The following is a 27,812-nucleotide window of genomic DNA, read 5'->3' as shown; positions in this document are numbered from 1 at the left end:
AACACTGGCCCACATTTGCCGGTGTCATCATGCTGCTAAAATTCCTTCCTGGGGAAGACACAAATCAAGTCCACCCTCTGTCAAAAGGGTCCAACGGCATACCAAAGCATGAGCCCACCAAAATTTGATCTGGGGAACGCATGAATTTACTGGGATCACTAACAGAGACTCAATGGGGGTGAGCAACAGTGAAGAAGTCTTTGCCCAGCACGGACGTGGACTTCCCACAGCCGCACAGATGGTCTCCTCCCTAGTGCCTCTCAGTTTATGTGCTCGATCTTTAAACCAATCTACAATTACAAAATATTTCAACTTCAGACAGAAACTGATATCTCTTCAAAACACCTATCTGATTTAATGAACAACCATTTAACTAAGGGGTCAAATAAAAATTTTGTAAAGTATGAAATAAACAATTTTATTAGGTGAACTCATTTATTTGACACATTAAGTTATGCAAAGAAAAATATATGCAACTGCATAAAAAGAACCACATTTTCATATTACTAAACACAGCAGTGGCAAAAATAACAAATTGTAGAATGGACCCCAGGATTTAATGCAAAAAACACCCTGTACAGAAAAATTTCAGGCTTCTAACTTCACTGAGTCCAGAACTACACGTGCTTCTTTATACTCCTCAGCTTCTTCCAAATCTTTTTCACTTTCCTGAAATGAAAAACAGCAAAATTAGATTTGTCCTTTAGGAATTTCAATACTTTATATACACATCAGTAAGTAACCCAAGAATTATAAAAAAGGAGTCTAGGCTCTCTAAATATAACATACTTCTGTTCCTTTCTTCCTGGGAAAGAAGAAATGAGAGGTTACCTTGTTTTTTTATCATATACTCTCATACTATGTATTTTCATGTTATAATTACTAACACAGTTGCCTAAAATTATTAGCATTAAACAATTAAATAAAAATCTCACAAATTTAAAATTATTCTTACTTGGCCAACATCATGCTTCAAAATGATTCACAATGCATTAAAAATAAAAAAACAAGTAGTTGCTAATGTGTTAATAATATAACATCCATCATAAAATAAATACTTCAATTATTCTCAATGCCAAAGGCTGTTAATGATGTCATATAAGTTTAGAACAATCAAATTAGAAGAGTGGATTTTATACTTACTAGTGAGTATATTATATCGACATCAAGCAAAATATTAACAACCTTAATTTTCTGACATTTAAAGATTAAATTTATCTACATACAAAAATATAGGAAGCTTTCACTAAACCATTATTATAGCAAGAGATTAATAAAATAATGTCTAAATTTTCACATAGAAGACTGTAATTAAAAAATACTACTTTTATTTTTTATGTATGGGTGTTTTGCCTGAATATCTATCTTTGTGCCACATGCATGCCTGCTCCCCCATGGAGGCCAGAGGGATAGGAGATTAAATCCTCTGGAACTGGGAGTTATATTTAGTTGTAAGCTGTCATATGATGTTGAGAACTAAACATGAGTCCACCACTCTAGTTCTTAATTTTTAAATGAAGTGAAAGACAACAATTTGTGCAAGGTCATTAAAAGATGTAGCTAGTTATGACAGACTGATGGAGGAGGGTTATCTGTCTATTGTGTTATTTTCATTGGTCAATAAAGAGACTGCCTTGGCCCCTTGATAGGACAGAAAATTAGGTAGGCGGAGTAAACAGAACAGAATGCTGGAAAGAGGGCTATGAGGCAGACGCCATGGAGCCAGCCACCAGGTCAGACATGCTGAATCTTTTCCGGTAAGCCACCAGCTTGTGGTGCTATACAGATTATTAGAAATGGGTTAATATCAAGATATGAGAGTTAGTCAGTAACTAACTCTCTAGAGATAATGGGCCAGGCAGTATTTAAACGAATACAACTTATGTGTTATTATTTCTGGGGCTAAGCTAGCCGTGCGGGAGCTGGGCAGGATGAAAAGCAGGCCTGCCCGCAGCCCCTTGCAACAACAGACGAGGTAATAATGTTTGCATTTAACATGAACAATCAGACAAAAAGCTGAATTCAGATGTTTGGCAACAACTTCTTAACCCTGAAAACTACCTTAAATAGTTTTCTTTCAGTAAATATGTTTATTGAGAGCAGAGGTAATAGTTTAATTCAACCTCAAGCACAACTATCTAAACATATCATTTTCAAACAATCTCTTATTTTATTAGCTATTAGATTCATGAGAAAAAACAGCATTGAAATTGCTAAGAAATACAAATGGTATTTTTATATAGCATTTTAACAGTGGTTATTTCTTACTTTATCTATCTTATACTAAAATAGAATAAAAACTAGCACTCATTTAATTGTGAAGACTTATCTGTATTTAAAAGTCCTCTCTAGGGGCTGAAGAGAAGGCAAAGTAGGCCAGAGATCTGTTGCTCTTCCAAAGACCAGAGATCAATCAACACCATATCAGGTGGCTCAGACAATTCCAGGCAAAATTCATATATAAAATAAAAACCTTTCCCTTTTTTTTGCCCTATAGATTTAGTCAGAATGTGGTGATAAACAAATTTCATTCTTTTTCCTAAATTATCTAGAAAATACAGCTATGTATCTAATAATATCAGCAGAGGAAATAGAAACATTAAAAATAAGATTAGTAGGGGCTGGAGAGATGGCTCAGCGGTTAAGAGCATTGCCTGCTCTTCCAAAGGTCCTGAGTTCAATTCCCAGCAACCACATGGTGGCTCACAACCATCTGAAATGAAATCTGATGCCCTCTTCTGGCCTGCAGGCAGACACACAGACAGAATATTGTATACATAATAAATAAATAAATATTAAAAAAATAAGATTAGTAAAGGAAATGCTAGAGTACATCCATTATCAAAAAGTAAAGCAACGATGACTTGATCATCGTGACAATCAGCTTTCACTGTCAACTGGCCACAATTCAGAAACTCCTAAGAGTATCGTAGGCACCATCTCCATTAGGCTGGCTGGGGCCTGTCCACGGAGGGTGGTGAGACCCCAGCACACTGTGGGCGACACTGTGCTCTAGGCTGGCGGTCCTGGGTCACAGAGGAGTAGAGGAACTGCATAAAGCACAGAGCATGCTGTGTATTCTCTGCTGTTAACTGTGTATGTGACATTACTAGTTGTTTCAAGTTCCTGCAACTTGACTTCCCCATAATAATGAACTATAATCTGGAATTGCAAGCAAAATTAAACCTTTTCTTCCTGAAGTTGCTTTGTGAGGGCTAAGTTATGTTTTAAAGTTTTAAATTACTGTGTTTAAGAGAGCTATAAAACAAAAATACCTCTAACCTGTAGTCCCACTTCCCCAAGGACAGATAGCTTCCTGGAATGCTGGGATAACAAGCCCCTTGTTTTCACTTCCGTAAACAAGGCTGGTTGCCCAACCTGGATGTGTTTGATCACACACAGGCTGGCAGTATGCAGGTAGGAAGTACATAGCCTGGTGAGTTTAGCATCTAACTAACATAATTCAGGGCCATTATCAAGGATCCTGGGTGGACTTGGCCAGTATCCATCTTTCTGGCCAATATTTAATAAAGCTTGATTCAAATTTGGCTTGATTCAAAAATTGTGGTAGTGGTCTTATTCTCGCCCAGTGATATTAACAGCTTTTTGTTAGGGTTATTTTTTTTTTCCAAAAAAAATCAAAGTAGGATAGTTGTGATGGTTTGTTTTTGAGACGGGCTCTCTATGTAGCCCTGGCTGTCCTTAAACTCATAGAGATCTACATGCCTCTGATTCCCGAGTGCTGGGATGGAAGGTGTTTGTCACTGTGCTGTATGATGGTAAACTGTCTAGATTGTCTACAATCTAAAAATCACTGGGAAACATTAGTTCACTCCTCTTTACTCTTAACTATGGATGTAAAATGACTTAGTTGCTTCAAGTTCCTGCTACCTTGATTGGATGTAACCTGGAATTGTAAGCCATATAACTTCTTTGTTTCTTAAGCTGGTTGCTTTTAGTCAGTATTTTACCACAACAAGAAACAAAAACTAAGGTAGAAACTGGTACCAAGAGGTAGGGCAGCTGCTGTGATAAACAGGACCATGCAGCTTTGGGGAAATGGAACTGTCTTGTGGGAAGAACGTGAAAGTGTTTGGTACAAAGGCTTAGAAAATCTACACAATGCTGGAAGAAGAGGTTAATGAGCATTCTACTGGGAATGTGGCAGACAAGAATGCTGAGGAAACTGAATGTAATGTAGAGGGCTAGCTCGTACAGTTATGGAGGAAAGAAGGACTCTCAAGAACTGGGCTAGGGGCCATTCCTGTGACATTGTGGCCAAGAATCTGGCTTCTTTCTGCTCTTATTCTGAGAATCTGACTGAAGTTAAATATAAAGACAATGGACGGATCTGTCTGGCAGAGGATATTTCACAGAGAAGCCCCTTGTGCTGCACTGGGAGATCAAAGGAATGTCTTGAAGGCAAAACCACACCACTCAGAGGTTCCACCTTGAGAAGAGGCAAATTCACTTCCAGGAGAAAGCCTATAGAGCATCCCCCATTTCCTGGGAAATAACATCACAGGAAAGTGTGCCTTCAGCACACAGAGGTAGACAGAGCTGCATCCAAAGGGGAGAGGCTGTCAACAGAACTTGGCTACTATCCATGTGGTATCTGATTTGAAGTCACCAAGATGTGAGCATGAGGGGGTCACTGAGAACAGCTGAGGCCAGGCCCTATGTGGCACAGAGGCAGTCCCTATAATAAGAGGCTAATCTGTAAAGGTGACTTAAGCTGCAGAGGAACCCCAGAAGGCAGGCAACCAGGACCACGGGCCCTTCTTCAAGGAGCACGGCAGGTGCGGAGTGGGGCTGTGTGCTGAAGGTGACAGGGCTCGAAGTGTGAGGCTGTTCCAGCTGTTGGCTCTCAGCCAATTTCATCACAAGCTCCAGATGTAGGACAAAGAGCTGCAGGATTTGGTGGGTTTCTCTGCTGGAGTTCGTTTGTTTATTTCTTGTTATGCCCTGGTTCCTCCCCTTTGAAATACGAATGTCTACTCTGTACTATTTCATTTTAAAAGCACTCAACTTTTTTTTTTTTTAATACGGACTCACAGTTAAAAGATTTTGGACTTTTAAAATATTAGAAAATTAAAAAATAATAAGGACTTTTAAGGGTGGTTTGCACTTTACATTAGGAGATAAACATAAGACTTTGGGAACCAAAGGTAGAGAAGGTCACAGCCTATGGTGGTGAGTGTTTGAATGTCAGGTAGACAAGAAGTAGAGTTGTGATGGCTGGCTTTAGCTGTCAGGTTAGTACACTGCTGTTTGCTCGTCAATGCAGATCTAAGTAATATGATTCTGCACCCTGCCTTCCCTACAGTGAGGGACTGCAGGGAATTTTGAGCCAAATAAGATCTTTGTCCCTTAAGTTGCTTTTGTCAGGGTGTTTTTATCACAGCAATAAAAATAGAACTCAGACAACAGTGCTGTGTACTTGTCTGTTAAAAAAGAGTAAGACAATGTTACTTAGACTTCAATACCTTTATAAACTCAGCTAAGCACTGTTTCACAAGAATCTGTACTAGGAAGAGTAATATAACAGCACTACCCGACTGATGGGACTGCATGAGAGGTCTGCCTCCATTACCTTCCTCACCTTCTTTCAATTTAGTTTCGGTCTGAATCTAAAATAATTCCAGATCCTTTAAGCAAGGACCAAATTAATCTGAGACATAGAATTAAATCAGATTTTAAACAGTTGGCTCACTGTTAATGTGTCAAAAAAAAGTATGCACAAAAACCAAACAGATATTGCTGATGAAAACTGGTATCATGTATTTGAGCTTTATGGCTCAAATATTTAATTAAATAAGTAGACAGAAAAGATAGAAGTGAACATTTACTGGAGTCATAACACAAACCTAAGTTAAATTCTTTAACTATTTAAAAGCATGTTGGTTCACAAGGTACGATGGTTACTAGCATCAACCTAATAGCTAGGGGTCAGCTTCTAGGCACACCAGCGAGGGGTTGTCTGATGACAGTCCCTGACTATCTTGATTGTATCGATGATGGGTAAAGACCCACCCTAATTGTGGACTGGACCATCCCTAAGCAGGAGAGAGAGGCACACAAGCAGTCACTGTATTTGGTTCCTATTATGGATACAGTGCAACCAGCTCTCTCCAGTCACTGTGACTTCCCTGCTCAGGGCTATAACCTGGAATTCTGAGCTAAAATGAACCTTTCTAAGAGTATTTCATCATACAACAGGGGAAGAAACCAAGACACAGGGCAAATTAATAGAACATCTCTTCAAATAGCTCTAGTGTTAAATAGTCAAGTTTTGGTAGAGAAATCTTTACTTACTAGTATCTGCTGAAGATCGGTATATGCAGCCTCTAACCGGCGCTGGCAATCTGGGATCATCATCCGGGACTCTTGAAGGATTTCTGCCTGCAATGAAAGACAAGTCGAGAAGACAGAACTAATGTGTATTAATTTTACACCTTGGCATATAACTAATGATTTAGAGGAAAAGAAAAATAGGACTATGTTAAGTGACTCAATGTTCTAATTTAAATTGGGCTTATCTGACTGTAATATCTGCATAGTACAAGTTGTAAGCAGAACTTGCACAAAGTTTGGGGGCTTTTCTCTTTTTTTGGCAATCACCTTTCCATGGTAAGTGAAAATTAACTGGCAAAGCTTTTCATTCGGTTCTTATTTAGAAGGCTATTTAAAGTAAATGATTCCCCTGCTGTCACAAAGCACCTTTATCTAAAATGGGATCAGCTGGTTATATAAATATCCCCTGCATCTTTGGGTAATAAAGGAAAACAGTGTTCAGATAGTATCACAGGGAGATAATTACTGCATGAGAGAAGTTATTGAGTTATTGATCACATCGTGTGCACACTGCAGGAGGGACTCACTGAAAAACAGAGGTAAGAAAAATGAAAAGCAAAGACCAGCAGGTTCATATTTTGATGCTTATCATGCATAAAAAGTTATTACTTATCCTTATGCTTCAGTTTAGGAGGGAAATTATTCTCCCCAAGCAGTTTGAGCCAAATTACTATTGTGGCGCCCTCTGAATCTGAAGTTCTTGTCTATTCTTCATGAAGACACTGAAGAATTAACCACAGGGACACCTATTCTGAGGGATGCTTTTGGATGTAAAATTTACCACTCAAAGCTATACTGTAACACATCAAAACACAAAAGAAAACTAGGAAACTTCGTCAATAGTCAAGATGTTGAATTTAAGACTTTTTCTTCAGTTGGTACAAAGCTTTGTTTCCTTAAATTATTCTAAGAGACAGCTATTGTGATAACATTTTTTCTCAAAAAAAAAAAAAAAGTTTGGTCAAGAGCTTTCAGAGATATAGGTACAAAATTAGCTAAGATTACCTAGTAGAAATAAAACAGAATGCACACAATTTAAGGGCACTAATATTTAACTATAATGGAAACATTAACTAGGTCCCAGAATCTTCATGCTTTGACAATCTGTTGTAGCAATACTGCAATAAAAACATCATTAACACACAGATACTCTCTATCCACACCCACTTTCTTGGGTGGAAATACATGGCTGAACTTAGAATGCTTTGACGAATAAGGTTAAAATTTCAAGTATAGGATCATGACTTTACTTTCAGGTAAACATATATTTAATCAATGGTACTAAACTATTTTTGTCTATCTGTTTTGAATCTATGTGAAAAATTGACAACAGGAACATTTCAGATTTCTCCTGTGGAATCCCTACAAAACAGCTTTATAGGAATAAAACAGGATGAATATGAAGAATTAGGTCAAATTCATGACAAGTCAAAATGTATATTTACAATTTTCCCCTAAACTTCAATGTTTCTGAAATGAATTTTAAGCAGCACTATTCAACATAATTTTATTCTTTATTTCTCTTTGTATTACAGATCTAGATTTTCTTTTACTCTAACAAGATGAATGCTTGACTTAAACAAGGCAAAAGTTCACCCTGTATTCCACCCTGATTGCTCACTAAGTTTCCTCTCACTCAGCCACCACAGCCACAGGTTCCACATCTGCGATTTAATCTACAGTGGGCTGAAATTTAAAAACACCCCCCAAGAAACTGCACTAAATATTTGTAGTATTTTTGTCATTATTCCTTAAAAATAATATACCATAACAACTATTAACATCACATTGGTATCATAAATAATTTAGAGACGAATTAAAATATACAGCAGTTATGTGTACAGGTTCTATACTGCACTATCTTCTACAACTGATCCAGGAACACTAAGGGCTGACTGCATGCCTACATGATGCCAGGACAGGGGTGACAAAAAGGCAAAGACAAGGCTCCGTTCTCTGGTCCAATGCAGGAGCATAAACGTGAAAATATGAAGCATGACACTGCTTCAAGTGAAGACTTGCCATGTAAGGCCAAAGGAACACCCTGTAAACCTGGATACCATAAGCCATTCTTGTATCAAATTCACAAGTTGAATGCTTTCCTTTATAGCGATGATAGTGACTGTCAGGGTTAACTTTTTTTTTTTTATTCTCTGAGAATTTCATATAGTACACTATCATATTCAACTGTTGCCCAACTCCTCTCTGGTTCTTCCCAAATTACTACCCAGCCAAGTTCTTCTACTTTTTCAAAAACAAACAAAAAGACCACTAAAAACCATGGAGCCAATTTGTGTTGGCCAACTACTCCTGAGAATGGAGCCTGCCCTGGACGTCTCAGTCCACTGGAGAGAACTGACTGTCTTTCTCCCAGCAGCTATCATTTGGGAACAGTTTTTCAACTGGGAGTGGAACTTAGTGAGTGGCACTTTCTGGGATTTTGGTACCAGGAACTAACAACAGCATCTGAGCCATGATTATACTAAGACATTCCCAAATACCCAATTTAACTAAATGAGTACTGTTCATTCACAGTATCTTCCTTGGAATGCTACCTTTCTTTAGAAGACCTAAATAAATGGTTTATTATAATGCTTACTACATTATAGCTGAGAGAAAATCAGGGTCTTGGCTTAGTCATTGGGGTACATAAGGAACCTTAAGGGAACTCCACAGAGTGCCAGCCCCACTAATGTGAAATTGATTTTAAAACAAGTTATAACTTTTTGGGGTATTTATTTTGGTAAAATAGAAGTTGGGGTAAGGCTTGGTTTGTAACTATAGACTGCAGAGCCTAAAAGTTGATTAATTTCTTTTATGATCAAACATAAACATTGAAAAGGAAACATTCCAACTGATAGGAATTCCTTTCTCATCACAGGAAGAAGTCTATGAAATAATGTGGGCAAGGGTGAGTTGTTTAGTAACTGATTAGGCTAAGGTTTCTGGTTTCTTTGGTGAGCCATATCTTGTAACCAAGGATGAGCTAGACCTGTAAGCTATAACAGCCTATAGAATAACGTCAGCCATCTCTGGAGTCAATGATATTCATATTAGTATGTCAGAAGGAGCTCTAGAAATTACTATGACAATAGTAAGTCTTCTCTTTTTACACAGTGGCAGGGTGTTAACATTAGGAATCCATTCGACTTGTGTTTGCCTGGTTATTGCTGAGTACACTGAGGGGAAAAGGGAGGCAGTGTAAACTCTGATACACCAACAACTGTCATGAATGTCGCTGGTGAAAACATACCACCTAAAGCATGGAGATGACACAATCATATGCCAGCTATAAGAAATTCACTTCAGATGTAAAAACAGAAAACAAAAGCATGGACAAAGATGGAGAGCATTAACGATAACAACCGGCTCCATGAACAGTGCAGACTGCTGCAGATCAGAAGGAGGCCACAGTATCATAACATAAGCACAGCAAGGTCACATACCATCCTGTGTGGGAACTGAACACATAAACACACAAAGGAACATATATAAATGGGGATTTCCATACTTACATTCAACAATTTATAGACACAATAGACAAAAATGAGCAAAGATAGGAAAGAACTAGATACCAGCACAGTAAGTAAGCTATGTTGTTTTAAAAACAAAACCAAAAACTACCATATCGGGAGGAGAGGCAGGAGGGGAAACTGTGGTCAGGATGTAAAATAAATTAAAAAAAAGAAAAAAAGAAAAAAAAATCACCATATCTTAGCAAGAACAAAAGAGAATGCAAATGCATTTAAGTCCTGTGAAGCATTGCACAGACCACATCCGGAGTCCAACAGCAGTGAAAACAAAACAGAAATCTACCAAACATGCAATCATATACAGTGCATGCTCTAACACGATGCCATATAATTGGAGTTGATAACTGAGAGAGAATCTCCCTTATAAATGAACAGTCAGCTGGGCAGTGTTGGAACACACCTTTAGTACTTAGGAGGCAGAAGCCAAAATAATGCTGTGGGATGCAGTCAGATCTAAAATAGTGCTGAGAGGCACAGCCACAGACCTGAATGCTCACAGCAGCACAGTTAAATGCTTTCAAATCTATGTTGTTATCTTAAAAATATAGGAAAGGAGGCAGCACTTAATACCAACACTTAAAGGCAGAGGCCAGTCTGGTCTAATTAAGAAGTTCCAGGACAGCCACGGCTACACAGAGAAACCCTGTCATGAAACGAAAACAAAGCCAAAATAAAAAAAAATTCATAACAATGAAAAACAAACAAGAGGCAGTAAATAAACTTAAAACCATCAAAGGAAATGATGTGGTTATAAAAGATAAAAGTACACATTGACAAAATTACAAATAAGAAAAACACAAAGAAAAGAAAAAGTTGATGCAATTCTGGCAAGACCAAGTGAAGTAGGTAGAAGTAACCAAAAGCAAAACCAAACAGCTCCTGTAGCCAATGAAGAATGAGAGGTACCAGGGACAACTACAATACTAACAACTTGAAAGCAACAGACTCCACTCCTCAAAACTTACATACACCACCTGAACCCTATCAGTCCATTTCCTGCAAATTTCATGACTTCTTCCTAATTTGAGATGAGCACTAACTATTCCACTATGTACTTACAGCACACTTCCATTATCCATTCACTGGATGGCCATCTGGTCTGCGTCAAATTATGAGAAATATTATTTAATTTTGGTGGTCTTCATATTAATTGGGGAGCTATTTCTGAATTTAAAGATGTAATTATACTTATTGTATTATCTAATTTTATATTTACTCCTCAGAAGGGGAAAAGCTGCGGGGTTCACGGTTGAGAGCAACAATGGAGTGCTTGTGTTCAAACACATGAATGCTGTGTGACCTGCTGCAGTCATTTCACTTAAGTTTCTGCTTTCTGTCTTTGTTGAGCTTTACTTTTTTCCTGTCTGTCGGAAAGGGTTTCTAGTGCATAGAGACTTGCAGTGATCATCCTGCCTCAGCCTCGCACACCACAGAGAACGGCCCCTCTCTGAGGGCCGTGGCAAAGACCACATCAGTTCCCGAGTGTTGCTTTACCTGCTTCTTAATGGCATAGTTCTCACCATCTTCAGCCTTCATTTTTTCAATCTTTTCTTCTTGCTGCTTTGCTTCTTTCTCATACATCACTTTTTCTTTGACCAATCTATAAAGAAACCAAAACTGTTTTAGAGAATTAGCTTTTTTCTCTAAATGATAACAAAGAAACTATGTAAACACAAAGCACAGTTAAAATACAACATGGATAGGGAAGACAGGGCAGCTACTTTTAGCCACAGAGGTGAGAGCCTTGTGCTGGGTGAAGCTGAGTGTGATGCACGGAACACAGCACTCTGACAGGAAGAAGGAAGCCTACTCTTGCGCCTGCGATGTACAGGTAGGAACTAACACTTCTATACTTCTGTTTTATTGGTATGTTTTCTAAAACTTTGTACATGTACCTTAAAGAATATAGTGTGCGTACACTTAAGTTTATTAGGGAAAAAAATACCGAATTTCAAGGAAAGATGAGATTTATTATTTTCAACAAAAGCCTTGCTTACTACCCACGGGGAACTTAATTCTATGTTGGCCTTTCCTTATGCAAGAAACTAGAATAGGTAATTTAAAGGTAGCTCTCTCACAGACAATTAGTGGACACAAACCAGCACAAATAATGTTCAAGCAAGAAAAGGTACAGATCAGGGGGCTCTGGTAATAAGGAAGGATGCAAAACAAAAACCCAATTAGCCATAAATAATCCAATGCCCCTAAAATCAGGTTAAATCAAGATTAACAAAAAAGGATTATGCTGGCTAGCTTTTATGTCAACTTGGCACAAGCTAGAGTCATCTGAGAAGAGAATGTCAATTGTTGTGGTGGGCAACCATGTAGGACACTCTTAGTTAGTGACCCATATTGGGAGGGCCTAGCCCACTGTGGGCGGGCCGACTCCAGGGCTGGTGGTCCGGGGTGCTATAGTAAAGCAAGCAGAGCAAGCTCATGGGAGTAAGCCAGTGGGCAGTGTTCATCCATGGCCTCTGCATTAGTTCCTGCCCTGACTTCCCTTCATGATGGACTATGTCAACCAGGACATGTGAGATAAAATAAACCCTTTACACAAGTTGCTTTTGGTCATGGCCTTTTTTTTAAATCACAGAAGTAGAAACCCTAACAAATAATATAACAACAACAGCAGCATCCCTCTATGGACAGTACAGTGTGGTGGTTTATATGAGAATGTTTCAAGGAGGCTCATGTATTTGAGTGCTTGGTCTTAGTTGGTGGAACCGTTTTGGGAAGGATCAGGAGGTGTGGCCTGTTGGAGGAGGTGTTTCACCTGGGTGGGCTGTGAGGTTTCAAAACACCAGGCCCAGTTTCTCTATCTCCCTCACCTCACTGCCTCTAATTTGTAGACAAGATGTAAGCTCTCAGCTACTGCTCCAAGACCATGCCTGCCTACTGCCATATTCCCCAGAATGACGACAATGGACTAACCCTCTGAAACTGTAAACAAGTCTCCAATTAAATGCTTTCTTTTATAAGTTACCATGTTCATGGTGTCTCTTCATAGCAATAGAAAAGCAACCAACGCATACAGCAAAGAAAAGTTTCCTGCCTCCACCACATTAAAAAGCAAGCCTCCATTTGACTTGCTTAATTCTAATCCAACCTGTAAGGGAAGGGAACACCCATAGAGAACATGGCAATAGAGATTTTAAAGTGTATTTCTAAACATAATTTGATTTTTATAGTTTAACTAGATTATATCTCTGACATATCTAAAACAGCTATGTATAACCAGGCTGGTCTTGAACTCAAGAGATCTACCTGCCTTTGCCACCTAAGTGTTGATCAAAGGCATGAGTCACCATGCCTGACCAAATTCACAGGTCTTTAAAGCATGGTAAGGCAACAACAATACCCTCTGCACTCTGTGTTTCCTGTGGAGTTAGGCTAGCATAGGCTAAGACTTAAACATAAATTTATTCTGGAACTGAAGCATCCTAATCAACACCTACCTTGGGTCATTCTGTGCTATTTCTAAACAGAAATGCAGCAAAACACAAACAGGAGTAGATATGAGTCTCACACACTTAGACCCTAGAATACTGTCAGTGAAAGAGCAAAATATAAAATTGCACATTTACTTTAAGTTGTGAAAACACAACAACAACAACAACAAAATTCTCGAGAAACAAACAGCAAATGAGGATGAAATTCCTGTATAGTTAACTGAAGGGAAGCCCTGGTGATTTGGGAGGGAGAGATTAAAAAAAAAAAAAAAGGTAGGTTTTAATTTTATGCCTTTCAATAAGTGGTGTGGGAGGTCCTTCTGTCTGTGTGTTTCTTTTCTTGGTTAATGAATAAAGAAACTGTCTTGGCCTGTCAATAGAGCAGAACTTAGGTAGGTGGGGAAAACTAAATGGAATGCTGGGAGAAGGAAGGCGGTGAGAGAGACACCATGGATCATCAGGAGATAGGCGCTGGGAATCTTTCCCAGTAAGCCACTGCCACATGGCAATATACAGATTAAAAGAAATGGGTTAAATTAATATAAGAGTTAGCCAATAAGAAGCTAGAGCTAATGGGCCAAGCAGTGGTTTAATTAATACAATTTCTGTGTGGTTATTTCAGGGCTAAGCTAGCCAGGCGGCTGGGACGAACAAGTGGGCCCTCCTCCTACAAATAAGGTATGAGCTTTTTACAATTTTTTATTATTAAAAAATTTAAATTATCCTTATTAATTTTTTCACTTAGAAAAGTTAAGACTGAGTATAACACAATATTTAATAATTTTCAAACTTACTAGTTTCCCCTTTGGTTACATTCACTAATTTTTTTGGAGTAACACAGACTCTACCTAATAGTGTACTTCTCTGAGTGTTGCTTTCCAATATATCACTTAAAATAACAATTTTAATTAAATTTTAAGATGCTATTGCATCTTAAAGGCAAAATTAACTGAAAATACTTTCCACTACTCTTACAAATCTTTATCTCCAGAGAGTAAAGCAGCTTCACAATATGTAGGTCCTAATGAGCTAGAAAAGCTTACTATTAAGGAGGGCTGTAGGCAGTATAAAGGGCTGACAACTCTTAGTGGGATAATCAAATAACAAACCACCTTTAACATAATGTGTAACACACAACAGGACATTTACATATGCAGCCCAGCACTGCTAGTATCATCCACCAAATTTATTTGTGGTAGTGGTCAGATACACTGAAGAAAAGTTCCAGGGATAGACAGACAACACGTTTGAGTAAAATGTCCTGGGAAGTAACAAATCTGCTAAACATGGCTCAAGTGCAAATACAACGCAGACCAAGAATTAGCCATCCGCGTGGCCCCTGAAGAATAGCTGCCCTCACCACAAGTTTGAGAAACTTTGTAGAAACTCACATTTTTTTTCTACAAAACTCACAAGTGCAAATTTCACAGATTTAAACATACTGCTCATACAATACAAGTTTTCGGGTAAATCAGAAGCTTCAGACCTTGCATCTAAAAACACTGATTTTTAATTTTTTAAATTTATTATCCTAATTTTTTAAGAATTATAAACACTATTTTCAACATATTTATGGCCATCTAATATCTACTTTTCCGAAACCAAGTGTACAAGTGGCAGGTCAGTACAAATAACAGTGGTAATAAGGGCTAGAGGGGGCTGGAGAAATGACTCTTACAGCGGACCCAAGTTCAATCATGAGCACCCGTGGCAGCTTACAACTGTCTGAAACTACAAATCCAGGGGAGCTGACACCCTCCTCTACCTCCACAAATATCACATGTATCACACATACATGTGGTTTACTTACATACATGCTGACAAAAAGTCATACATAAAATAAGCTTTTGGTAGGATGGTGGTGGCATAAAACTTTAATCCCCACTTGGGGAAGCAGAAGCAGGCAGATCTCTGTGAGTTCGAGGCCAGTCTGGTCTAAAGATAGAGTTCCAGGACAACCAAAACTACATAGAGAAACCCTGTCTCTAAAAACCAAAATAAAGTAAGTTCAACTAAAAAATTTTTAAAAAAATATTGGCAAAGGACTTACATAGGTACTTCTTTAAGATGACATGCATGTGTAGTAGGCACATGAGAAGCTATTCAACCCTATCCATCAGGAATGAAATAACACTGCACAATCAGATGTCTATAATCAGTCAGATAATAAATGTCAAGTATTTGGAAAGAAATGAAGAAAAGCAGAAAGCATTAAACAATGCTGACAGAAATGAAAACGGATAGTCGTTTTGAAGTTGGCTATTCCACAAAATAGTAAGCAAATCAAAATTATAATCCATCTCAGTGCTACCCTAGATATATACCCTAGAGAAACTGAGAGAGAAGTGCACAAGGAGCCTGTATCTGCAAATGTGGACAACGGCTTATGTGCAACAGACAAAACATGGGAACTCAAAATTGCACTTCATGGACAAACAGAATGTGGATATCCATTCATTGAAATATTACTCAGCAATAAAAAGGAGTAAAATACTATAGGGGAGAATGTATCACAATTATTCTGCTAAATGGATATAATAACAAACTGATTCCTAATGACATCATTACGCCTAGATATTAGTACATCTCGCAACCCTCACCAAAAAGTATCCCTACAGAGTGAGCTCCAGGTTCCAAGGTCCAAGACACAGAGAATCCCTGTCTTGGAAAACCAAAAAAAAAAAAAAAAAAAAAAAAAGGAAAGAGAAAGAAAAAAGTAAATCTGTAGTAGCCTAGGCCTGACATGGTGAAAATGCTCTAAATTTGATACCATCTGCCCCATCGGTGAGTGACAGGAGTCACTGGACACTCTGAATGACTGAACTGTGACAAGAGAACTGCATCACAACAACTCTCCCACCCCAAAGGAGGCAATTTGTGACCCCAGGATGAGTTTAAGGAAAAGTTCCAAGCCCTGATCAATCAAGTCCAAGAATGAAGCAAAAGAAAAGAATGCACAGAAGTTGTCTTTTACTTGCAATTTAGAACTGATGCTATTGCTATTTCTCTTGTTGATGCTCCCAGAGGTGAGAGGTAAGCCCCCTATTGCTGAAGACACCATGCACTTCAGATACAAGCCTAAAAGCTTCTTGAGCTGGAACCGACCCTGCCTCCTCAAGGACTAGCTTTCAGGACACCAGACAGTGACATGCAACAGAGGGAAGCAAGCAACAGTCCTCCAGCTATGGACAACGACCAGCACAGTACGATAGCCCCAAAGGCACAGTAGCTGCACACATGCTTCAGCAGCAACCTTCTTTCTAACTAGATTTAAAACCCCATCAACAAGAGGGGGCTCATGTGGTACTGGAATCCTACCTAACTTCTAAGTGTAGTGCAGCCATGGAACTTGGAGGAGAACCTACAACCACTAAAACACCACAGACCTTAACTGCACTAGATGTCTGTCTTTAAACGCAGATAGGAATAGCCTCACCCTCGTCAAGGACACTTTTCTTTGCCATAGACAGAGCCCATTTCATAAAACCACAACCAGTCTACAAGCAGAACTGTGGAGCCCGGTCCCAATGGATAAGTCTCTAGCGTAAGTTTGACAACTAAGGTTCAGGGAACATTGAGGGAGAAGGGGCAGAGATATGTAAGAGGCAGAGGATCAGAGAGTTTGTTGTGAGAGTGTGTCAAAAGTCACAACATAAAAGTTTCACCAACATGACTGAACCTAAACCTAAACCTGAGCTGAGTAAGAACTGTAACAACAGACATGCCAAAGTAAATGTTGGAACACCAAGGCCTCAACCCTACACAAAGGACTGCACTAAGGAATACTGAGAGTGGGAAAATGTCTTCCTCAGGGAAGATAACTAATTAGTTATTCAATACAAATTGTCAGCCCTGAAAACATACATAACTAGTAACATTATATAGACTGAGCAGGTTGTATTTATGTATTTAGGACCATATATATGTAACAATTAATGAAAAAAGGATCATAAATTTGAAAATTAACAAGGAAGGGACATGGGCAGATTTGGAGGGAGGAAAGGGAAGAAGAAAATGATGTAAGTACAATCTCAAAATACAAAAGAAATAATTTAAAAATTACTTTAATAACAATTTCAATATTAAAATGAAGTATTTATTCATTAAGAGTATAATTTCAAAATAAAAGTATCATGAAATCACTACAAATAATTGCCTTTAAAAAAGGTCCTTTGAGGCCAGGTGGTGGTGGCGCACCCCTTTAATCCCAGCACTCGGGAGGCAGGGGCAGGTGGATCTCTTTGAGTTTGAGGCCAGCCTGGTCTACAAGAGCTAGTTCCAGGACAGGCTCTACTACTACAGAGAAACCCTGTCCCAAAAAACAAAACAAAACAAAAAAAGAAAAGAAAATAAGGTCCTTTTAAAGCTGGGCAGTAGTGGCACACACCTTTATTTTCAGCACTTGAGAGGCAAAGGCAGGTGGATCTTTCTGAGTTTGAGGCCAGTATGATCTACAAGAGCTAGTTCCAGGACAGGCACCAAAGCTACAGAGAAACCCTGTCTTGAAAAACAAAACAAAACAAAACGTCCCTTTAAATAGAAAAAAAAAAACTTTGCTAGAATAGATAATGAATTTGCCAGTTTATCTGAGTGAAACCTAAAGATGATTTTATTTAACTGGCAATGCTGTAAAGAAAGAATTAAAAAAAAAACAGAAGGAGAAGGAAAGAAAAGGGGCAAGGGAGAAAGGAAGTATTGGGAGAGAGAAGCTTATCCATGCATTAAAAGGCTGTGATACTACTTGGTGTACACCCCTTGCTTAGCAAGAGTGAGGCCCTGGGTTCGAAGGTTAGCACTACAGAAAGAAGCTGAGAGAATTGATTCTGGATTCCCATTTGTCTCTGCTGCCTCACCAGGGAACAGATGAGCTACATTCTCACTACTGGCTGGAGTTAAGTGCAAACCGAGCTTCCACATGGGTCATAAACTGCCCAACTTCACACATACTTCTATTTTCCAAAGACACAGGCTGTGGTGGTTTGAATGAGAATGCCCCCCACATAGGCTCCTATATTTGAATGCTTGGTCCCTCATTAGTGTAACTGCTTGAGAAGGATTAGTAGGTATGGCCTTATTGGAGGAGGTGTGTCTCTGGGGGAGGGCTTTAAGGTTTCAAAAGCCCACACTATTCCCAGCTGGCTCTCTCTGCTTCCTACTTGCAGATATAAGGATGTAAGCAAGCTCTGAGCTCCTGCTCCAGCTATCATGTAAGCCACCATGCTCCTTGCTATGATGGTCATGGACGGTAACACTACAAGCTGCCTTGGTCATGGTTTCTGCACAACAATGGAAAAGTAACACACAGGTTTGTCTAATGCAAGTTTTGGACTTGTGTGCTGTGTCATCTTGTATACTATCAATGCCACAGAGTTGTTATTTTTATTATCACAATGCAACTATTACTCATGTGTACTTAGAACCCATTGCATTTGCAACAAGGAAAATGTTCCCAAATACTTTTGGTTTGGTTGCTAAACTTCTCTAAAACAGGTAACGGGAATCACATAGTAGTCAGTTCTTTCATCTCCCTGCAACAAAAACACTTTAAAGAAGACTATTTGGCTCATGGTCTGAGTCCATGTTCATCTGGCTCCACTTTTCTGGGTCTGTGGTAATGCAAAGCATGATGGGAAGGGAAGGGTAGAGTAAAACTGCTTACCTCCCAGTGGCCATGGAGTAGAGGCAGAATGGGGCCAAGAACAAGGTCCACTTTTCCAGAACATGCCCAGTGATCCACTTCCCACAATAGGCCTGACTTCTCAAAAGTGTCACCAGATTTCAAATTCGTCAAGGGATCAATTTGTTGATTAAGCCAGAGATTTTAGGATGGCAACAAAGCCCTCCAAATGTATGAATGTTTGGGAACCAACTCAGATTCAAACCATAGTGAGCTGGATAGGCTACCATTCCATAACATCTTATAATTCAAAGTTATAATCAGGGCTAGCAACCGATAGCCAGGGCCAAACTAGGTCAAGAACTATGAATAGGCTAGACTTGCTGTAGGTGCTCACTGTAATCTGAATATTTAAGAAATGAGCCTAAGGGGCTGGAGAGATAGCTAAGTGGTTAAGAGCACTGCCTGCTCTTTCAAAGGTCTCGAGTTCAATTCCCAGCAACCACATGGTGGCTCACAACCATCTGTAATGAAGTCTGATCCCCTCTTCTGGCTTGCAAGCATACATGCAGACAGAATATTGTATACATAATAAATATTAAAAAAAAGAAATGAGCCTAAAAACATGAATATGTTTGTCTTTTAATATTTTCCATTTAAAGAAGTAAATAGAGCAATTGTGGAGCAGGACAAAAGTGACCGACAGTAATGGAGAAATGAGAATAAATACAGGAGTGACTCCTCAGGGAGATGTATAACGTTTTAGCCTGCAAACATATGACTTTAATCCCAGCTACCCCACTACATTATGTTTGCCCACAAAGAGCAGCAAGAACAATCCCAGCAATATTAGGGACACCTACCTACTTGCCACATTGTGACATGCAAATGCTCAGGAAACAAGTTATTGAATAGAAAAATTACTGCCCTGGAAGAGAGAAAAATCACCCAGCTATTGAGAATGAATAATGCTAGCACACACAAAGTAAATACAATAGAAACAGTTCAGTGTCAATCAATGAATAGATGACAAGTTACATGATGCTGAAAATACAGCTGTTAGTGGCTGCAAAGCATAATACAGGACAAACAACAATTTATGAGGCATCAAAATTGGGTATTGAGGTCATTATCATATCACAGTACAAGGAACATCCACCCCCCCTCACACTATGTACCCATGGTTCTGTTTTCAATTAGAACTGCCACCTAAAAGTTTGTGTTAAAGGTGTGGCAACCAGTTCAGAGTTTGGGGAAGAGACTGGATCTTGAGGTCTTCATCTGTCTATGGAGTGACAATCTAATGGCACCTTAGGAAGGCGATGGAAACCAGGAAGTTGGACCTGGTACAGGAAGCACTATGGTAGATCACTGTAAAGGTAAGACTTGGTCTCTCTCAGTCTCTATGCTTCCTGGCTGCCATGAGACAAGGTTTTTTATTTGTTTGTTTGTTTGTTTGTTTTTACCATAATGTTCTATCCCAGCACAGGCCCAGGAACCCTGAGTCCAGATACACCTTTGTTTCCTAGGTTGTGACCAGATCTTTATCTGATCCGTGATGTGAAACCAAGAGACACACACACGCACATGGCCATTGTGGCTGCACAGCAATGTGGTTCAGAAGCTTCTCTAACTCATTCGTGGGACGCATTTGTAAGACTGGAGAAACAGACTTGGAAAACCTTCAAGTGATGTAATTTGGTGTAGAAGGTCCTTCTGTATTTGTGTTGCTCTCATTGGTTGAATAAAGAAACTGCCTTGGCCTTTTGATAGGGCAGGACTTAGATAGGCATGGAAAAGAGAACAGGATGCTGAGAAGAAGGGCAGTGTGGCAGATGCCATGGTTCTCCTGCCCAAGATGGATGCTGGTTAGACTCATGGCGATAACCACAGTCAAGTGGCAGTACACATTAATGGAGATGGGTTAAACTAATATGTGAGTTATCCAATAAGAGACTAGATATAATGGGCCAGGCAGTAATTTAATTAATACAATTTCTGTGTTGTTATTTCGGGGGTTAAGCTAGCAGGGCAGCGGGAAATGGCCCGCTCCTCTCACTACAGTAACTAGCAGAGCTATTAGGTGATTCTACTATGACCCTGAAGACCAGCATTCCAAAGGTCGATTTCAGATGGAACAAGGGTTCTATCAGGAACTGTGATAGAGTGTCTGGGCTGTAAAAACAAGATTTCTATGAGATTACAGCTAACCTTGCTCAACTGTCTGCCACAACCGAAAAGGAATGTTTGCTGGAACCCTCTTTCTTTCAAAATAATCTGTCTTGCCTGAGCAAACAATTCCAGGAAGAGACCGCAGATCCTCACAGCTGTACCAACTTCTCATTTCCAAGACCCTCACCTGTCCCTATAAAGCAGTGCTTCTTATCTTCCCAATGCTACGACCCTTTAATACGTCCCTCATGTTGTGGTGACCCCACCATAACACTATTTTAACTGCTATAACTGTATTTTTGCTACTGTTATGAATTATAATGTAAATATATGTGTGTGTGTGTGTGTGTGTGTGTGTGTGTGTGTTTTCCGATGGTCTTAGGGAACCCCTGTGACCTTAAAGAGGTTGCACCCCACAGGTTGATAGTCACTGCTATATTAAAGGTTCCCACTAGCTTCCCCCCGCGCCCCTGCAGACCCCCATTACTGAGGTAGAGTGTTTGACTTCACTGTGTGAAATAAACAGACTCATTTGTTGAGGTCAGACTCTGGTCTCTCCGCCTTCTGTCTTTTTACTCTGCACTCCAAAATCTAACAAACAGGACTGGAGCCATATATGTCACACTGTGGCAACAATCTGCTACCATTTTGTGTATGACTTCAGACCCTGTGGGAGGGGAAGGTGAGCAAAAGGGTGATGTCAGATTATGTGATGAAGGTTAAGAGTATCACAGGGTTGCCGTCAGGAGAGTCTGGATGATGAGCTGCTTTTAGTCAGGTTTATATTGAGAGCTGAGACCAAAAGCAGAACACAAGAGTGTTTATTGAAAAGCTGTGGTCTGGCTAGAAAAGCCAGAGCAAACAAAGAAGGTAAGATAGCTGAAGAGATGAGCCCTACAAGAGACAAGACTCTGCAACAGGACAGCAGCCAAGACTGTGAGGCGCTGAAGGAGTGTTTAGGTCCTCTGCACCCCAAGCTCAAGGGTAAAGAAAGAGAACAAAGGGACAGAGCCACTTAGGGAAGTAACACTCAAAAGCCCACTGGAGTTGTGGTGCATGTGGCTTGGCTACCGACTGAGCTAACAGTAGACCAAGGTATTATTCAGAGGATGCTGGTCTTAGAGCCCTGCAAAATGATACAGATTTACAAGGTTTCGGAGGCTCCTTTGCTTCCTGACTGTCAGTTAAGCACCAGGTTATCCAACCACCACAGGCTCAGAACTAATAGAGCCAGCTGATTGGGACTTGAAACCATGGGCTCAAAGAAATCCTTCCTTTCTTTCTTAGTAACTCCCTAGCCCTGCATTCTCTTATCTCCACCACCATAACCAATCTGATCTCCCATGCACAGCTGCTCAGTGAGGTTCAACAGCTCTTTTTCATAAAGAGGCAGGCAGTTATCACAGCACATCCTACAGGTACTGCTACTCCTCCCATTGTAGTAAAGGTGAGACTAAAACTCACAGAACTTTCGGGGGCTTATTCAAATAACAGTATTTTTTGTTTTGGTTTGGTTTTTTGGTTTTTCAAGACAGGGTCTCTGTGTAACAGCTCTGGCTGTCCCTGAACTCACAGAGATCAGGTACCTCTGTCTCCCAAGTGCCAGAATTAAAGGTATGCGCCACCACCGCCCAGCTAGAACAGTTTTATTATAAATGTCTTACCCATCACTAAGCCTTTTAATACAATTCACAAGCTTTTGAACATACAACAACAAACCCCATGTTTGACATGCCCAATTATGATGTATGCTGCTAGCTCCCTACTTGGAAATCAAATAGATAAGAGAAACCAATCTAGGTTGTATCTATCCGAGAAGTCATGTCTCTCAAGTCAAATCAACCCTAGTGCCTTCGCCCTCCATGCTGAGGATAGTATGGATATGCGCAAGCGCCCCAGGGAGGCAAGCTTACTTGTGGGACTCTCGGCACCAACAGCCGGAGACTCGTTCATTATGAAAAAAATAATCAGTAATAATTCATTATTCATTTTGGCCTTAACTTATGCTTTTCCCCAACTAGCTCTTATAACTTAATTAACCTGTTTTTTTAATCTATGTTCTGTCACTTGCCTCAGTTGCCTCTTCCTAGTACAACACATTTGACTTGCTCTGAGTCTTAAACAGATATCCATGTGCCTAGATTGCTCCTCCCAGTTTTTTATTCCTCTGTCTGGAAATTCCGTCTAGTCTCTCCTGCTTAACTATTGGCCATTTAGCTCTTTATTAAACGAATCAAAATGTGCTTCAGGCAGAGACATATTTTTACAGCATGTAAACAAATATTCTGCAACACCCCAGTGCTTGTTACAACTGCATAAAGTGTTCGACTGAAGGTTCTAGAGAAGTTGTCACTCCCCTACATGGAATATAATTCTTACTCCATCTTGGACATTGTTCTGTGTGGTATGTGCTGTGGGGTTATGACAAAACTGAATTTAAAGGACTAGTCATTCTAGAGTGTCCTTGATGATGTAATAAAGTCTTTGCAAGACCACTACTTGCAGATTTCTTATAAAATAAAATAATCCAGTCAGGCAGTGGCGGTACACAGCCTTTAATTCCACCTCTCAGAGGCAAAGGCAGGAGGATCTCTGTGAGTTTGAAGTCAGCTGGTCTACAGAGCAAGTTCCAGAACAGACAGAGCTGTTACACAGAGAAACCTTGTTTTGAACAAAACAAAATGAAACAAAAAGATATAATCTACCACATCTGCACTGATACACAGTTCAGTTATTCCACAGGACAGATCATGGTCCTCTGACTCTAGAACAGTTCAGTGCAAACCAACAAAGCATTCAGAACTGAAATCTTTATTTCTTTCCATACTTAAATGAATGTATGTGAAAGTTAAATTACAAAACCCAGTTTTTTTTATTGTATCAAGAAATATGTATATAAACCTTGTGTAAGACTGCATTTTAGGGCTGGAGAGATGGCTCAGTGGTTAAGAGCAGGTTAAGCCTGTTCTTCCAAAGGTTCTGAGTTCAATTCCCAGCAACCACATGGTGGCTCACAACCATCTGTAATGAGGTCTGGTGCCCTCTTCTGGCCTTTAAGACCGAATATTATATATATAAAATAAATAAATAAATATTTTTTAAAAGACTGCATTTTATACTTCAAAAATTTTTATTCAAAACTTTAAAAATTTTTATTTTTAATAATCTTGATAATTATTGGAAGCTAAACTCCGGGATAAATATTAACTTTTATCTCAACCACATTTTCAATTTACAAAACACTTCTGTTGGTGTCCAACAGTAAGATGTCAGAAGAGGACAGACAGGTAGCTAGAGTTAGCCCCGACAGAGCTTCATGGAGCTAGGTTGTCTATATATCCAGGATGCATCATGGAAAACACACCTGTTCATAACTGTGATGCCAGGGAAGCTTAAACCAGCAAATCCAAGTCAACTGCATTGAATGAGACTTCAGAATTTCCTGACTTAGTATTCACCATCTATAAAGTATATACAGTTAAAATTGGGAGTTACTCCCTACTAACTCTTTTTGTGGTTATTAAAAAACTCAAAGAGACATTCTACTGTCCCCAACGTTCAAGTGACAAAAAGTCAAGATTTGGAGGTCTGGACTGGGGATAAAGCTCAATGATGACGTTCCTGCCTAGCATGCAAGAAGCTGGCTGGGGTTCAATCTCCACTACCACAATAAACATACAAATAAATAAAATAAGATTTTGAGGTGAGTAAAGAATTTTCAGCAATATCCTATATTCTTGAAACTGAAAAGTCCCCTAGACACAGACAGAATGAGGTAGGGCTGGAGAGGTTGTTTGCTGTAAGTGGAGTATCGCCTCATTCCTCAGGCCCTCTCTCCATCTTCTAAACCTAACAACTTAAATGCTCTTTTCATTAGGGCCATTCTACCGCCAATCCTCTCATCAGCCCACACTAACACTGGATCCTACAGATCTTCATGGCCTAATTACCTCCATCATCACAATGTTCATATTTTGTCTATTTTTGCTTTTGAAAGCAAATGCCCTTAAGGACTGGTGATGGACCTTACACCAGCATCTAGTAGGACTGTGCCTCATGGTGTTTACTTGATGTACTCATCATCATTCCGAGGTAAGCAGAACAGCTCTCATTTGCCCATCAAAACAAATGACTAAGGGAAAGCCACGTGGTCAGGAAATGTGAAGTGAGGATTTCATGATGAGTGTAAGCACTTTATATCCACCAAATTATCACACATTTAGAGTAAATGAAGTAATTTTAAAACTTGAATGTCTTTTACCTATTCCAAAAGTAAAATAATTCCACATTTTTAAGATTGAAATAGCACAAAAGGGGACAGAGTAAAGACAACTGGTCCTACTTGACAGCAGCTACTCAGCTCTCAAAAATGGAAGCAAAACATTGTTCTTGCACAGCCTAAATGAAAGAAAATGAATGTTTAATTTGAAGGCATTTGTTACCTTCTTTCTCCCAGTACCCATTAATTAATCAATTAAATCGGAGATGGTTCAAGTTCTATTAACTGCTGAAGTAGAATATATGCTCTAATTAATTTTAATAAATAAGTTAGACAAGACATATTCCATAAACAGCTAAAATGATGCATGCAAAATCCAAAATCGATATACCTGTTTCAAAACTACAAACCTTAGAATTAGTAACTCAAAAACATCAATATAAAACAATATTTCACTAATTCTCTAAATTATCCCTTAAAGTTTGAGATGTAGAGAAATTAACTCAGTGATTAAGAGCACTTCCTGCTCTTCTAGGGGCCTGAATTCCATTCCTACACACACTCCCTGGGCAGCTCACAATCATAATCCCCTGTAACTTCTGTTCCAGGGGATCTGATACCTTCTGGACTCCACAGACAATGCATGCAGTGAGTGACTCACTCCCTACACACACACACCGAGAGAGAGAGAGAGAGAGAGAGAGAGAGAGAGAGAGAGAGAGAGAGCGCATTTTTCTTTATAACAAATAGTAAATCTGATCTAAAAATTCAAGAATTGAATTTTTTTTTACTTTCTCTAAAATTGGTTGATTCCCAGATTGTGAAATCCTCCAAGTCTTTGCTGTCCACCCTAAAACATACCATGCAACTCACAAATGTGTGTACTATTTTAAATTCACTGCCCATTTACTCCACTACTTATTCGGAGTAAAACATTACAAACCACTGATATGCATCAGCTAATGAACCAAAGGCTTCACTGTCACAGCTGGAGCCACACCCAGGACACAAGAACAACATGTGTTAGCATGTGAAAGTACAGTCTTCCAACAAACCAGAATAATATATACATCATGTATTTATAGGATTTTATGAGCACCACAACACCATGCACAAATAACTGTTCTGCACAGCTCCTCATCTACTCCAGATGAGAAATCTGGCGGGGTCTTTTAAGGCCCTGTATACTGGCCTGGAAATCAGAAAGATCTGTCTGCCATGAACACACATCTATGACAAATATCCCTTTCTGTCATCTACCTAAAGGCTCGGTATCTACAGTACTGAGAGTTGAATAAAGACAGAGAAACGAAACTCAAGCCTGAATGTATACAGATGCTTCTTTACCTGAACATGCAAATACAAGTAAATTTCTACCATCCAACAGTTCCTTTATAGGAAAAAATAGCTCTTCCAAGTGGTATTAGTAGATATGATGGAAAGAGTTCCTATGAGCAAGGAAGCCTGGGAAACACTACTTACTCCAACCTCCTAGCATCCACACAAAGTGGAGGGACCTCACATGAAAAGCTGTCTCCCTCGGCCCTGCTCAAAAGATCTGTACACAGAATTCTTTCTAAACATAGTTAGGAAGATCTAGTGAGACAGATTCTTTGGATAGCATATTGGGATCCTAAACAAAGACAAGTAATAGTAAAAATTTTTGACATAGGAACTGACAAATATTTATTTCCAAATTTCTATATTGTACTTATATACCACATTTAAATGAAAATTTTTCAAAGCTTCCAATTTATACAAATAAAAAATTACTGTAAATTAAAGAATACATCTCTTAAATGGTAACGTGGTAGCAAAACAAAACCAGCATAATCACACACTACTAGCCAGTTTCTATATGAAATCACAATGAACACGTTAACAATCTCACCCTTTAAAACTCGCGTTTCCTAAAACAAAATTCAGATTTTAGTAGAAAATAACCAGCTATTCCATCTTGTGATGCTAACAAGACACTTAATTAAAAATAAGACAACTTCTATACCAAATGTTATTTAAATAACTGCTTTAAAACCAGGCCTTGACTAAACCGTTTTAGGGAACAAGTCAGTGTAAAGCCCATCCCTCATAGCTCTGCTGACTCCATCAGCAAATATCCACTAATTTAAACTTCAGAAGAGTCCAAACCACGCAAGGAAGAGAACAGCATTTTTATTGCCCAAAACTCCACCTAGACAACTTCTCAACCATTTAACCTACAAAAAATAACTTTTTCTTCCTAACTATAATTCTTCTAAAAAGAATATTGAGACTACCTTTAAAAAATACATGCAGACTATTTAGTGAAATTTTATTCTCCTGACATTGAATTTAGCTACTGTGGCCTCTGGCACTAAAGCCACTCATTCATTTCACATACTATAGCAATAAGGAGATAGTCGAAAGACAATGCAATACATTTCATATCTTTAATATTCTTTAAAAACATAATAAAAATTTAAAACTAG

At 39.1% G+C, this 27,812-nt stretch overlaps 1 protein-coding gene across 1 annotated transcript in view; it reads right to left on the bottom strand.

The window, feature by feature from the left end:
* Positions 1 to 402: 402 nt before the first annotated feature.
* Tbca (tubulin folding cofactor A) overlaps positions 403 to 27,812 on the bottom strand; it is a 55,860-nt gene continuing 28,450 nt past the window's right edge. The window contains exons 2-4 of the mRNA XM_048455948.3: positions 11,382 to 11,487; positions 6,316 to 6,402; positions 403 to 669 (exon numbers count right to left, since the gene is read on the bottom strand). Of these exons, the coding sequence (XP_048311905.2) occupies positions 589 to 669; positions 6,316 to 6,402; positions 11,382 to 11,487 (274 nt within the window). The 3' untranslated portion in view covers positions 403 to 588. The remainder of the gene's footprint in view (positions 670 to 6,315; positions 6,403 to 11,381; positions 11,488 to 27,812) is intronic.

This window comes from Myodes glareolus, chromosome 15 (assembly GCF_982192425.1).
Source record: "Myodes glareolus chromosome 15, mMyoGla1.1, whole genome shotgun sequence".
Classification (NCBI taxonomy): Eukaryota; Metazoa; Chordata; class Mammalia; order Rodentia; family Cricetidae; genus Myodes; species Myodes glareolus.
This window is presented reverse-complemented; position numbering and strand designations above follow the sequence as displayed.